Source organism: Marmota monax, unplaced genomic scaffold, assembly GCF_021218885.2.
Source record: "Marmota monax isolate L192 unplaced genomic scaffold, Marmota_monax_Labrador192_F-V1.1 WCK01_AAM20220418_F8-fsc00013, whole genome shotgun sequence".
In the NCBI taxonomy this organism is placed as follows: domain Eukaryota; kingdom Metazoa; phylum Chordata; class Mammalia; order Rodentia; family Sciuridae; genus Marmota; species Marmota monax.
In genome coordinates, this window is record NW_026692202.1 from 1445462 (window position 1) to 1458514 (window position 13053).

Sequence of the window (13053 nt, forward strand, 5' to 3'; positions counted from 1 at the left end):
GGAGATCTCATAAAAAGGCAGATTCTAATTCAGCAGGTCTGGGGCCTGACGTTCTGCATTTCCAGCAAGTGCCCAGAGGATGCTGATTCTACTGGTCTAGGGATCACACATGTGTAGCAAGGATTGACACACTGTAAGCTCCCTGGGGATGGAGTCCATTCCTGAATCTCCCTACCCCCCCAGCACAGGGCTTTGCTCATCAGAAAGACTTGAATGGAAACTGTCCAGTAAAGTGGGCTACAAAAATCACTCTAGCCAATGCCTGTCTTTCCCAAATGGAATGTTTTGCACCTACATCACCATTAATTTCTTAAAGGAATCATGACTTCATTGTTTATGAGAAAAATGATATATTTATTATTTTTTAAAGGCCAGGCAATATAAGAAAGTACAAAGATTTTAAAAAGTCATCCTGGATCCCATCACCCGGAAATAAACATTATTAATATGCAATAAACATAATTTCAAACATACTTTTGCATATATCCAGATAAAAAGACAGATTGAAAGAAGGGTGGGAGGGAGGGTAGGTGAATGGATACATATAGATGAAATCAGACCATACATGTTATTTAATGAGAAGGTATTAAGTATAAAGTTTGTTTGAATTTAACAAAGAAACAGAAATTGAGGTGAGACTGAAGGAATCGAAGAGCTTCAGATGAATGGGTCTTCACAAGAGATATTAGTTTCTAAAAGATCTCTCTAAAGTTAAGAAAAAAATAATGAAAGAATTAGGATGCTAAAATCATCATTTAAAAACTATCTTTCAATTCCAGACTATAATTACTTTAACAATCCATTCCATATTATGAAAGTGAAGGGATTAGCATTCACACTTCCTCTCCAGCACTGGTTTTGGCTAATTATATTACCACTACGCCATCAAGGTTCCGGCTCCATCATTTTCGGAGTTGTTCAGTCTAAATATGGAAATAAACTGAATACTCACCACGAATGCTTTCACCATAGCTTCTTCATTTCTGAGTTTTGAATTCTGACTCATCATTTTGTTTCTAAGATTTTTCTAGAAAGTGCATGAGTAGTATATTTCCCAAGTTCATTCATATTTGAAAGTGTCACATTAGACAGCTTTTTCCTGAAGGACAACTTGGCTTGTGACACAATTGTTGGGTTAACTCTTAGACATTTCTTAGACATTTCTTCACTATCTTCTGGCACTGGGTGATGCTCTAATAAAGCCAAAGACCAGCTTGCCTTTTTATTCTTTCATGTGGCTTGCTTGTTCACAGAACCATAGGATACCTTCTTCCATACTCTTACCCAATTAACAACTGAGTATGTACTATATACTGGATAGTGCTTTTAGGGTTGAGCATTGTTGGAAATGCCTTTCTGTGAATCATTCAATACCAAATTTTGTTGGGACACCATGTATCCATTTGAGCTTCAGATTTTTAAGTCTGTATTCTAGAAAGTTGTGTTTTGACTTAATTTTTGTTGATTTGTTCTTCATTCTCCAAAGGTCATTGTGAATATTAAATGAATTAATACACATAAATCTCCTCATGTGGGCATGTAATCGATATCTTGTAACCCAAAGAAGAGCTCTTCTTTCTTTTTTATAAAAGAGAATGGTTGCTTATCTATAATTTCTGTGAGATAATGGGAAACTCTCTGAACACTTTCCATGTTTGGGGAGGATACTACCTTTTGTGATGTGTTTTCTTCAGTCTCTCATTATGCCCTTTATCTGAGTTCTTGTCCAAGGTTGGTTCTTATCCTAATATAATCTGTCTTTATTTGTTGAAGCCAAATAGGATCCACCAAACTAGGGTACTCAGTACTTTGTTTTCTTGAACATTCAATCACCAGCTCTATTCTTTTGGTTGACTTGGGACTCTGTGTCCCTCCGTGTGTGTGGAACAGACTGATGTGACTCACAGAAAAGCCCCTTTACATGACAGGCTCCTTCAGTTCTAATCCAAACCTCTTCCCCCAAACACACACAAACCCCCCAGCTCACAGACACTGAGGAGAGCATGTCACCTTTGCCCCAGTAACTTCATGATCTCTATCTTGAATGGCATCCCTAGGGGGTTGCTTTCTCTCTTCCTGCGGCCTGCCCACATCCTTACAAGAGAAACCTGGTTTTTGCTCAAGATCTAAGGAGTCATCTTTACTCTCAAATTACCCCTGTGTCCATCTAGATTTCATAGAATGTGGACGATCAGCTAGATTTTTTGGTTGCAATGTTCTAAGTATAAAAATCTAATTAAGATTTGCCACACACTGTCTCTGTCCAAAAAATGAAACACAAAACAAACAGAGCAGTCTATAATGTGGATGTGGTGGCTTCAGGAACAGCTGGATCTAGGAATTTAAATATATCATCCTTGAGCTTGATCACTATCTCCATTCTTTGGTTCTGCTTGTTTACATTCCATTTCCCTCTCAGAGTCTCTCTCCAAAAGGCCGTGAAAATGGCAGTGTTGGCTTCAAGGCCATATCATCTTTACAAGTTTGTGAATCTGGAGAAAGACCACTTTCCTCTAAGGCCTCTGAGTGATTTATGTGTATTGATTCATTTAATATTCACAATAACCACTGGAGAACAGAAGAGATCAGGGAGGAATAAAAGCCCAGGGAGGAATACAGTGGGGTCTGGCTTGGATCGTGTGCCCATCTCCAAACCAACTGCCATAGCTGGGAGAAGCTGTAGCACTCTGATAGCCAGCCCTGGGTAACACAGCTACCCCTGGGAAGGGAGTTAGGGAAGGCCGTGTCTGTCCTCATCCAAACGTGGACAGAGCAGGATTTACTATACAATGTCAGAGGGCTTGCTCCCAGAGGGAAGCTTGCCAGGGCAGACAAAAATTTCAAGCCTGTACTGCATTGTAAAGTTTGCTCCCTGTTTTACAGTTTTATACCTTTTTTTTTTCTTTTTTGCTGACATTTATTTCTCTGTTTTTCATTCTTTGCTACTTTCATTGGGTTTCTGCAGAATGCTTTTGCTTTACCATATTTAACCTGAAGCCCACTTTATTTTTTATTCCAACAATACTAAGGGCATTTGGTAGTTTTAAAGAAGACTTTCAAGTCCTAGCAATCATTCCGCAATCTACAGTGAGGGCTAGGAGGGGATGGGAGTGGAGGAGCAATTATTTTCATTTAATAGACTAAAAATTGAGCCCCTAGAAGTGTTAGGAAACTGACACTAAACCATTCAGCTATCTCAAGAGGTTGAGAGGGAACCAAACCTAACTTCAGAGATCCTGGCTCCTAGAGAAGACTTCCAAACTCTCCACAACAACTGACTGCCTTTGGGCTCTTCCTATGGGTCACATTTCCAAATCATGACAGTTTGAACAGCATTTATACAGAAAGTCTGAAGAGGTACTTAAACAGATATATAAAGGAGCTCATCAGATCAGACCACAGGATGGACGGAGAAATGGATGGACGGAGGATGGAGATGTACACACATACTTTTTCTTAATGGCAGCTTTTTTATTTGCAATTCATATGGAAATACAAAGTAAGAGGTAATGGAGTATCGCTGTGGAGCAGGCCTTCCATGCCTTAAATGAATCCCTAAATGGTTACAAGGAAATTGTCATTAACTGGTGCATAGATTGAGGATGACAGTTCCATAAGTGTTTGAGTGTCTTCTCTTTTGGAAAGTTACATCACCTCCAATATCTTGTTTCCAGCAATACCTGGCTTTAGCAAATCCATTTTTCATCATAATGAGCATGAAGTCAAAATCCAGGTCATCCCGTGTGTCTAAATTATCCATATTGTAAATTAAGGGTGTACAGATCAGTGTAGTTTCACTGAAATAAACTGTTCCGCCCTCTCCTGAGTGAGAAAACCACTCACCACAAAGGACAAACAAGCCCAGAAGGACCCCATGCTGGGAGCAAGCATGTCCTCACTTGCTCTGTCCCCTCTGCACCATCTAGCTGTTCACGGTCCTTTTAACCCACTGTAATCTCCATTCCCTTCCCTCCTTTCTGCCAGCCCAGCTCACTGAAACGACTCTTCATTTCCCACTTTATTATGGTCTCAAGATGAAAAAATGTTAATTGAGGGTAGGGTTCGCTCATCAAAACTGGGAATACTCCGTTGCATAGCGAAGATCATTTCTTGGAATTATTCACTTAAATGTTTACAAGAAACAATTATCAAGTGTCCCAGACTGATTCATAAATGTAATTAATGAAAGAATTGCTAAGAGTTTCCATTTTCTGGTTTGTTTTAATCCTACTGTATAAACTTTTTTTTGTTGGCACCACTTCAACAAAATTCCACCCCAGGATGAAAGGAGGTAAAGATTCATAGAGCAGAAATGTTATTGGAAGTTGAACTTGCCAGGGTGTACTGCAAAGCCAGACACACTCATTATCCAACACAAGGGCTGTCCTCACAAAACAAAAAAAAAGAAAAACAATTAGCGTTGCTGCCAACGCCTCATAATTTTGGACAGTCAGGAAGAATTGCTTCCAGTTCCTAATGGATTTGTCCTTTGCTGTTTGTGGGATAAAATATGTAACTGAAAATGCCCTTGCTGTCCCAGACTGAGGAAGACATAATGAACTCTGGCTTGCCAGATTGTTCTGCAACATCTGAAGGTTTGCAAAAATAAATAAACAAATCAGACGGCTCTTGTCTGGTTTTTCTCGTCAGCTTTCATTACTGTAAGGATGGATGCAGCCAGATAAACGTTTCCTTTTTACTTCAGTACTGAAAGGAACACAAGTTCTCCCACTGCCTTTTATGTTGAAGCGCTGAGGTCCACAGCCTATTCTTATTCACCAACTGGAAAAGATTGGTCTGCAATGGCCAGTTTGATGTTTTGTGCTCCAACTCCCAGAGTCCCAATTTGAAGTTGTTCTCTTCCACTTAAGGAGACATTTCATTTTTCCCTTAATTTAAAAAAATGTTCTGAATGCAGAGCGACATCACGAGGACTACTAGGTTGCCTAATATAAATTCTGTGTGTGTGACACTCTTTAGGCTGTGTTAGCAGACAAGGTCAGCTCAGCTCAACTAACAAGCTGACAAGCAGCCACTTCGGGGAACAGTTTTCAGTCGTACAAGTGTGCGAGCCAAAGTCAGACCCAAAATCTAAAGTGAGAGCAACATACACTTGGTCTTAAAATGGCCCATGGAATTTTATCTTGTTAAGCAAATTTGCACTGGGCAATTGTCCATGATGACCCAATGGAAAGTCCTAGAAGAAAATATCTTTAATTGAGTGACCCTGCCCAACCCAAGACCTTCTGCCTATCTTAGCATCACTCTGCCTGGGACTGGGAAACAGCCTGCTCTCCCTCTCCAGCCTCCAATAATTCAGCCTTTTTTAGTAACACACCAGGGTAAAAATACACGGTCTATATAGAGAACACCAGTTTCTCCGTAAGTCCTAAATATGATAGGGAAAGCATTTCTCATGGATGCTCTATCTAGGAATGTGGTATGAAATAAAGTAATTTCTAATCATTTGATTATGAGGGGCTAACAGAGGGATAGCACAGGTTTCACAGGACTCTTCTGCTTTAACCACTAAATATTTAGTCCAAGTTTCTACTGGAGAATAAAATAAGTGTTCATGTCTGTGGTGTTAAAAATCGCAGACTAATCCAAAGGGAAGTAACGGGGCATTCTAGGCCAGTCAAAAATCCCAGATCATTCACAAAGAGAATGCCAGCTATCACCCAGGGGCTGGCTGGAACCGTCCAACCAAACCTTATTCTGAAAACCCATGGAAGTAGATTCATGGCACTGATGGATAAAAGGGTTCCTAAGGACTAAAAAGGGAATGATCTGCAACCAGTTCCATTCGGGTTTGAGAAGAAATCTCTCCTACGCGCGCATTAACTTACAATGTGTTTATATAAAAGGAAAAGAGCAAATTAATCATCTATATAAGATAGAGAACAAATTGGTATTTAGTTATCTTGATCTGAAAATTAAATTAAAAAAGAATACTGACCCTCCACTTCCGAGACGAGATGGTAAGGATGTTGTTCCTTTGAACCCTTCTTGCTGTTTGATTTCTCTGAAGCCTCCATCATAAGTTAGTTGAAAAGGATGGCTCTTCAAATGGCCAATGGTGTTTGAGTCTCTTAAATAAGTCCCACTTATTTCCACCATAGAGTTCCCCATCATGACCATTTCTTTGGATACCACGGTCTTCTTTGCTGCAATAACCAAGGAAATGTTTTGTTAAGCAATCCCCTTTCCAGGAGTCACTACCTTTCAACATTGGGGGGTTTCTTATTGTCATTTGTTTGTTTGTTTTTTTGGTACCAAGGACTGAACTCAGGGGCACTCAACAACTGAGTCGCATCTCCAGCCCTATTTTTGTATTTTATTTAGAGACTGGGTCTCACTGAGTTGCTTAGCACCTCGCCATTGCTGAGGCTGATTTTGATCCTCCTGCCTCAGCATCGCAAACTGCTGGGATTACCGTGTGCCACGGCACCTAGCTCAACACTGTTTTTCAGTTGAAGAATTTATAGAATTTTAAAGTTATACATTATTTGACCAAGTCTAGACTTTTATGGTCAAAGCCTTTCTGAACATACATAAGACTTCACCATGATTTTAGGTTTGACATCAATTCTGCAGGTAAAAATGAATAGGATTTTAACTGTGTTGGCTTAGGGTCTACCTGAAGGTAAACACTACAGTTTAGATTTATGAACTACCTAATCCATTGATGTACTTCCTTTGCCATAAAAATAACTCTTCTTCCTGAATTTGGCTAGTATTTTTTCATTTACAAAATATTTATTGAGTGCTTCCCTGCTATCAAGCACTGCTTTAGACACTTGGGTGCATCAGTGACAAAAACGAGATCCCTGACCTCACAAGGCTTACATCCTAGTAGGTATAAACAGACAATAAGCAATACACCACAATAAGATAAGTAAACACCCTCGACCCTTGCAAAAAAAAAAAAAAAAAGCTAAAGTAGAAAAGTGAAGAAAGGTAAAGGGAAGTGGGGGTGTGGTAGAAGCAGAGAGCACTTTTGTCAGAGGGTTTGGTAGAGTGGGGACAGCAAGACCCTCAGGGCCATCAGAGGAGGAGGCACAGTGTTTCGACAGGGGACCAGCCAGTGTGGATGCCTGAAAGCAGGATCCTGTCTGGGAATGGAGTGTGAGGGCAGAGGAGGAGGGAGCCAGCAGAGGGTGGGGCCTGGGCAGGGCCCAGGAATGGAGGCCCAGCAGAGCGCTGTCATGCCACAGAAAGGGGAGGCAGCCACATGTCCACAGGGCTTCAGAGAGGAATGAGCGGTGCAAGAAGGCGTCCTGACTCTGAAGCGAAACACATATTGTGTTTACGGATGCAGGTGCTTAGACTTCAGACACACTTCCTATCAGCAAACTGACTCTAGGGATTGCTTATTGTCTATGCTGCTAGTAGACTTGAGCCTGTGAGAAAACATTTGTCAAAGAAGAAGAAAAAGCAAGTCTCCCACAGCACAGAGGGAGGTGGCGGTGAAATGAGCTTTGCATAGAAAAAAATAGTGTTTTACAAGTTTTTCCAAAGTAACTCAAGGTTCCTCTTCTGCACCTAATTAGTAACCAGTAAACCAATAAAAATTAATCATAACAAAACCACCTATTCTACCACTCTGACCAAGCTCCCTGATTTCAAAACTCAGAACTTAAAAAGCTTGAAAGGAACCTGAGAAATTGGCCATTCTAACCTCTCTTCTGAGCACTATGCCACTTTAAATAACTTTACTAGTAAATTATAAAGCACACATTCTGTTTTAGATTGCAAGGAATTTTCAGCCTATCATTATGTTTTAGCATTTCTTTCCTTCTTTCATTCACTCCATAGCTGTTTATTAATGCTACTATGTGCTAGGGTTCCATGCACAAGTGAACCTGTGGTGATGGAGAAGTCTCAGGTATCCCATAGCTTCTAGAAGGGTGTGTGTGTGTGGGGGGGGGTGCCCAACTGTTCTTGCAAGTAGAGAAGCTGCACCCTCTATCTTCACAGTCCACCAGGGTGAGCTTGTCAGCTGTTGGTATAATGTGTAGTAGATAGCTGCCCTGGGGCTCACACTGACTCCTGGTGAAGGTCCACCATCAAACTGAGCATGTGTAAGGATACTCAGTGTCTCCCTGGCTAATACTGTATCACATTGTTCTAATTCTCTAACAGACCATGGACAAGCTTAAACAAACAAACAAACAAAAAGTCATCTGCAGCATCACCATGAAGGCAAAGTTCCCTTCACAGACGTTTCTTGCATACCTGCTACACACCACAACCTGTTAGGTTCTTGGGCTACAAATGGAGAAAACTGCTTTTCTTATTGGAGTTGCTCAATATAGTAGAGGAGACAGAGAGGCAGATCTGTAAGGAGATCAATGTAGAACAGTGTGGCACCAGCCAGGTAATGAGGAGGCACAGAGAATGGAGAGGATTTGAGGGGTGGGAAATTGTTCAGGGCAAGATTCTAGAGGTGGTGAAGCTTTAGAAGTATCTGGAAAGATGAGGAAGAGGCAAACAGAAGAAAAAGAAGCAAAAGATTGGAGTCAAAGGCAGTTTCATGTGTGTACAACCCGTACAAGCGGGGAGTAGGGGCACCCTGGCTTAATGCTCTGCTGTTGCCCTCTTGAAATTCTTTATTTTATAAAAAAGAGTCTCCCATTTTCATTTTGCACTGAGCCAAAAAAATTAAACAGTGGGTCCTGCCCAAGGCTTGAAATAGCAGGACAGATGTGGGAAATGTAAGAGGGTGGGGGGGTCTGTGTTTCTGGTGCACTGACTTCTAAAGGGCAGAGTGAGAGGTGAGAGAAGGGCCTAGAACATTAGGTTGGGGCCAGATCACAACAGAGCTGTGCATGCAAAGGAGCTGGGACTTTATCTGCTAGACCAAATTACAATTCCACCAAATCTGGTCCGCCTCTGGTTCTTGTATAACCTATGAACCAAGAATGGTCTTTATAATTTTGAATGGCTAAGCGGGGTATGGGGATGGGGATCAAAGGAAGAATATTTTATGATAGGTGAAAATTATATGAAGTTCAAATTTTAGTGGTTATAAATCAGGCCATGGCTGCTTCCATACTCTAATGGCAGAACAGAATAGGTTGTGCAGAGACCACATGGACAACAGGGTTGAAGATATTTACTCTCCAGCCCTTGACAGAAAAAGTTTGCTCACTTCTGTGGAAGGCTGGCATTTCCCAAACTGTGTTCCCAAGAGAGAGATTTCAAAGTCAGGCAGGTTTGGGTTGAATTAAAACCAAACAGATGTCTTTGCTGGATGGCTTTTCCTAGTCCATCCAACAGGCAAGGATTAGGTAGCACTTCCCTGACTTATTTGAATACTAGGTTCCTTTTCCAAGGAAAAGCTATAAACATTTTTCTAGAAATGTTCCCTGGAATTCCTGGAACTCAGTTTGGCCAATCCTCCTGGAGGCACAGGGGAGCTCTGAATAGATTTCAGCCTGGGGATGATGCAATCTGATTCCTTTGCTTTCTGACCTCTGTGCTTTATGGAAGACATAGAATGCCATCATTTTCCGTGGGTCATGGGGATAAAAGGATAAGGCTGCTCACAGTCACATCCTGTTGGGAGCTTGGCTTCCCCAGGCTCTGCTGGTAGTTCCAAAGGCTAAGGGTCATTGTGTCCACCCTCCTGCATCTAACTGCAGAACCCTGTGGGCTGAGGGCAGATAAGGGGGAAAGAAAGGGAGGAGGCAAGAGGTGATGAAGTTGGCAGGGCAATGGCAGAAAAGGAGCACGGACTGAGCAGTCTTTAGGAAGTCATGAAGGCTTCATGAAGGAAAGAGGGACAGGTGCTGGTAGGAAGGTGGTGTCTGCACGAAGTCTCTGGCCTGAGTAACTGGGGAAGCATTAGCCACAGCATCAGGTCCTGCCTAAAACCTTCTCTGAACACAAAGCAATTAAACTGATGGCCCTATGGGGATGCCTACCTACACCTTGTCCCCTTTCATTTTCTTAAATTAGGAACTCCAAACCTGCCACCACACCCCAGCCCTGCCTGCCAGATTGTGTCAGCTACAAATGACTTCACACCAGGGAAAGGCCTCACCCTCTATCTCCAGGCACAGTTGGCTCTCTGGCCTGTTACCCAACAAAGCCTAACTTTTCTAAACAATAGAGAGCCTCCAAAATAAAACTTAGGCAGCTCTGATACAAATGACAGGCACTCTGAGGCAGGAGAGCCCAAGTATTTTTTTTTTTTTAATTGATGTATGCTTTTAAAATGACCGTGACTTTTTACTGCCATTATTTCCTGAGTGCTGACACAGGCCGCAGGGATGCAATCCACTGCCAACAGGGTGGATAAAAGAACTGTAACAAAGACTGGCTTCAGAGCATCTGGGAGGTACGGCATCCTGCTGGGAAATGAAGGTGCTGTGGTCACACAAACAAGGGCTGGGCCCTGAGGATGAGGACGGTGCACCAGGCACGCTTTGCATCCCGAAGTCATCTTCACATCAAGGTGAACAGGTCAGCAAGCAGCAGGGGTTTCAAAAGTGAGCAACTGGGAGTTCAATGCATCATAGCAACATTTACGCTCAGAACCAAAAAACCATTTTGCTCACCAGAAGTGACCGGGGGCTCCAGAGCTTGTCCCCTCTCGTCTTGGCAAGCACTACCAGTTCTCTCTGATCTAAATGGTCTGGATGGGACTCCAGTGCTAGAACATTGGGAAATCTCCCCAGGTGACTACAGCTACAGATGAGAACCACTACTGAACTAGAAGCAGAAATTGTGTTGTCGCTGCCTCCCTCAAACCCTGCCCTGGCTTTTCACTGGAATAAAGAATAAAGCCCAGTCTGTTGTCCATGTCCCAAGGCCTGGTGTAGCCCTCTGGTCCCAGTTCCTTTCACCTTTTCTTGTCTAGCTGCCTCCTGCCATGCTAGCCATTGCGACCAGAGATGGTGCCCACCAGGGCCTTGGTACTTGGTTCAACCTGGGCACTTTAACCACAGATATTTCCATGGCTGCTTCCTCCTATCATTCACAGGTCAACTCAGATGTCACCTCCTCTAACAGACCTTACAGAGCCCCCTCAGCTACAGCAAACTATCACCCCTGCCACAGTGCTCCCTATTTAGTCATCTCCTTTATCTTCTTCAACTGTCCTATTTGTTCTCTGGTTACCATCCCTCTCCCCTCCCTAGACTGAAGGCTTTCTGGCGGTGGGACTCTCAGGGCCTAGGATGGTACTGGCACTCAGTAGAGGCCCAATAAATATCAGACTGAGTGAGATGTCAAACTGGGACACTGATGTAGAGAAGCTGCCTGATGGTTCGCTTGGTCATAGCGCCATGGTGTGATGTGCGCGCCTGCACCTCCCTTTGTTTTTCCTTTCTCCTTGATTCTACCTCTTCCTCTATGTCAGGAATCACACAGGCAAATAAGTGAAGCAGACTGGGGCACATGTGAACAGCAGGCCATATTCTAGGCTATAGGATGGGCACTACTCAGCTCCAATCATTTTCCATTGGAATGGGGACCCAGTTTCTCCAGATCTTGATTTTTCATAAGAGGTTATGAATCTGGATTCTTCTATGAGAGTCTTCTACTTTTTATATGTTAGCAACTAAAAAAGAGAAAATGCTTATATGTCTAATAAGTACGAAGCTCAGGTGGAGGATTGTGCCCACCAGGTCCATCTTCAGACTGTCTGTGACTGTACCTGCCGCTCTTCAGCAATCCTTGAGATGCAGGGAGGCCTGGATCTGCCAGCTCCTGGTAGTTTTCCACAGTGAGAGCCAGTTTATAATATGACCCTGAGCACACACTCACCACTGAAGAGAAGCCTCCTGAAGCAATACCTACCCTACTGTAGAGTGCTGCCTTTATTTCTGTTCTACTTCCTTTTTAAAAGTGTGATCTACCACACTGATTATTGTCCTACTAATGGATTCTTCCCTGTAGTTTGGAAAACCCTCAGTGTGCCCTGGAGCGGGGGTGATTTCCTGAGAATGTGAGGTCGTTGCCTCTTTGCTCCAGGTCTAGTTACCTGCCAGCACTTCTGTGACAGGAACAAGAGTCTCATTCAAGTTTTGCTTATATTCACAGGGAATCAGAATGATAATAAAACCTAAGCTTAGTAAACTTTGTGAAATTCTTAAATTTCTCATTAATTTTGAATGAAATTAACAACTTTTTGAACTCTAACTTTAAAATTATTTCTTTTCACTACTGTGAACCATCCATTTGGAAACCCTTATCCTAACATTCTTTTCCTACCAAGTGATATTTTTTAAGAACTGTGATATTTTTAGAAATTCTTTATAAATATCTAGAAAAATGTATGTTTCTTAGCCAGCTTTTGCCCAGTATTCTCAGTTTAAATAAAAATCACCTGGGGGGTCAGGAAAAATTATATAAAAATATTTTTTGTGCACACTTTCAAGAAGCATGCCTGTCCCAGGGTTTAAAGGAGGTTATATAGCCTTACACTCGGCGGGAAAGGATCTGTCCGGCAGAAGAGCCCCCTGGGAGGCTGCCCTGAATAAGCGCGCCCGGGCACTGCTTATTCTTCTAATCTTCACAGGGTCCACGGGGGGTTTAGGAAAGGAAAAGCAAGGATCCTCCTCTGCGCTGGGAGATGCCGGAGCTTTCGGTTTCTGGAAAGAGATTTTTTAAATGATTGGTATGAGTTTCTGTGTCTCAAATAAGGCTCACTACCCTGGAGCTGGCCCCAACCCTTCCAGAAGAAAACCAGGGCTTTCTGCTTGGCTTCATTCATCTTGGCCCCCTAATTCTACTGTCTCATTGGCCCACCTTACTCAACATGAGATGTGTGTGTGTGTGTGTGTGTACATATTAATTAAAATGTGTTAAATATATGATATATTTACATGTATATGTGGGTATATATGTGTATGTGTATGTGTGTGTGCGCGTGTGTGTGTATATAGTGTTTTAACTGTTTTTGTCAATTGTATTAACCATTCTGCTGTACTGCTTAGCATATTCGAAAAAACAAGTTACCCATGCTGGCAAACAGATATTACTTGTATTTAAAATTATGTATAATATATTCAACATGCCTTGCAAAGTTTTGTGTTCAATTTA

General features: G+C 42.3%; 1 protein-coding gene across 6 annotated transcripts in view; it reads right to left on the reverse strand.

Annotated features, from left to right (window-relative positions):
• The window catches only part of Armc2 (armadillo repeat containing 2), a 102997-nt gene that overhangs the window by 72233 nt on the left and 17711 nt on the right, over positions 1-13053 (reverse strand). For 4 of the 6 annotated variants that reach the window (XM_046430333.2, XM_046430325.2, XM_046430349.2 and 1 more), the window contains 2 exons: positions 12434-12602; positions 5960-6167 (listed from right to left, as the gene is read on the reverse strand). In XM_046430333.2, coding sequence (XP_046286289.1) covers positions 5960-6167; positions 12434-12602 — 377 coding nt within the window. The remainder of the gene's footprint in view (positions 1-5959; positions 6168-12433; positions 12603-13053) is intronic. The other 2 variants (XM_058575186.1, XM_046430358.2) reach the window with 1 other exon arrangement.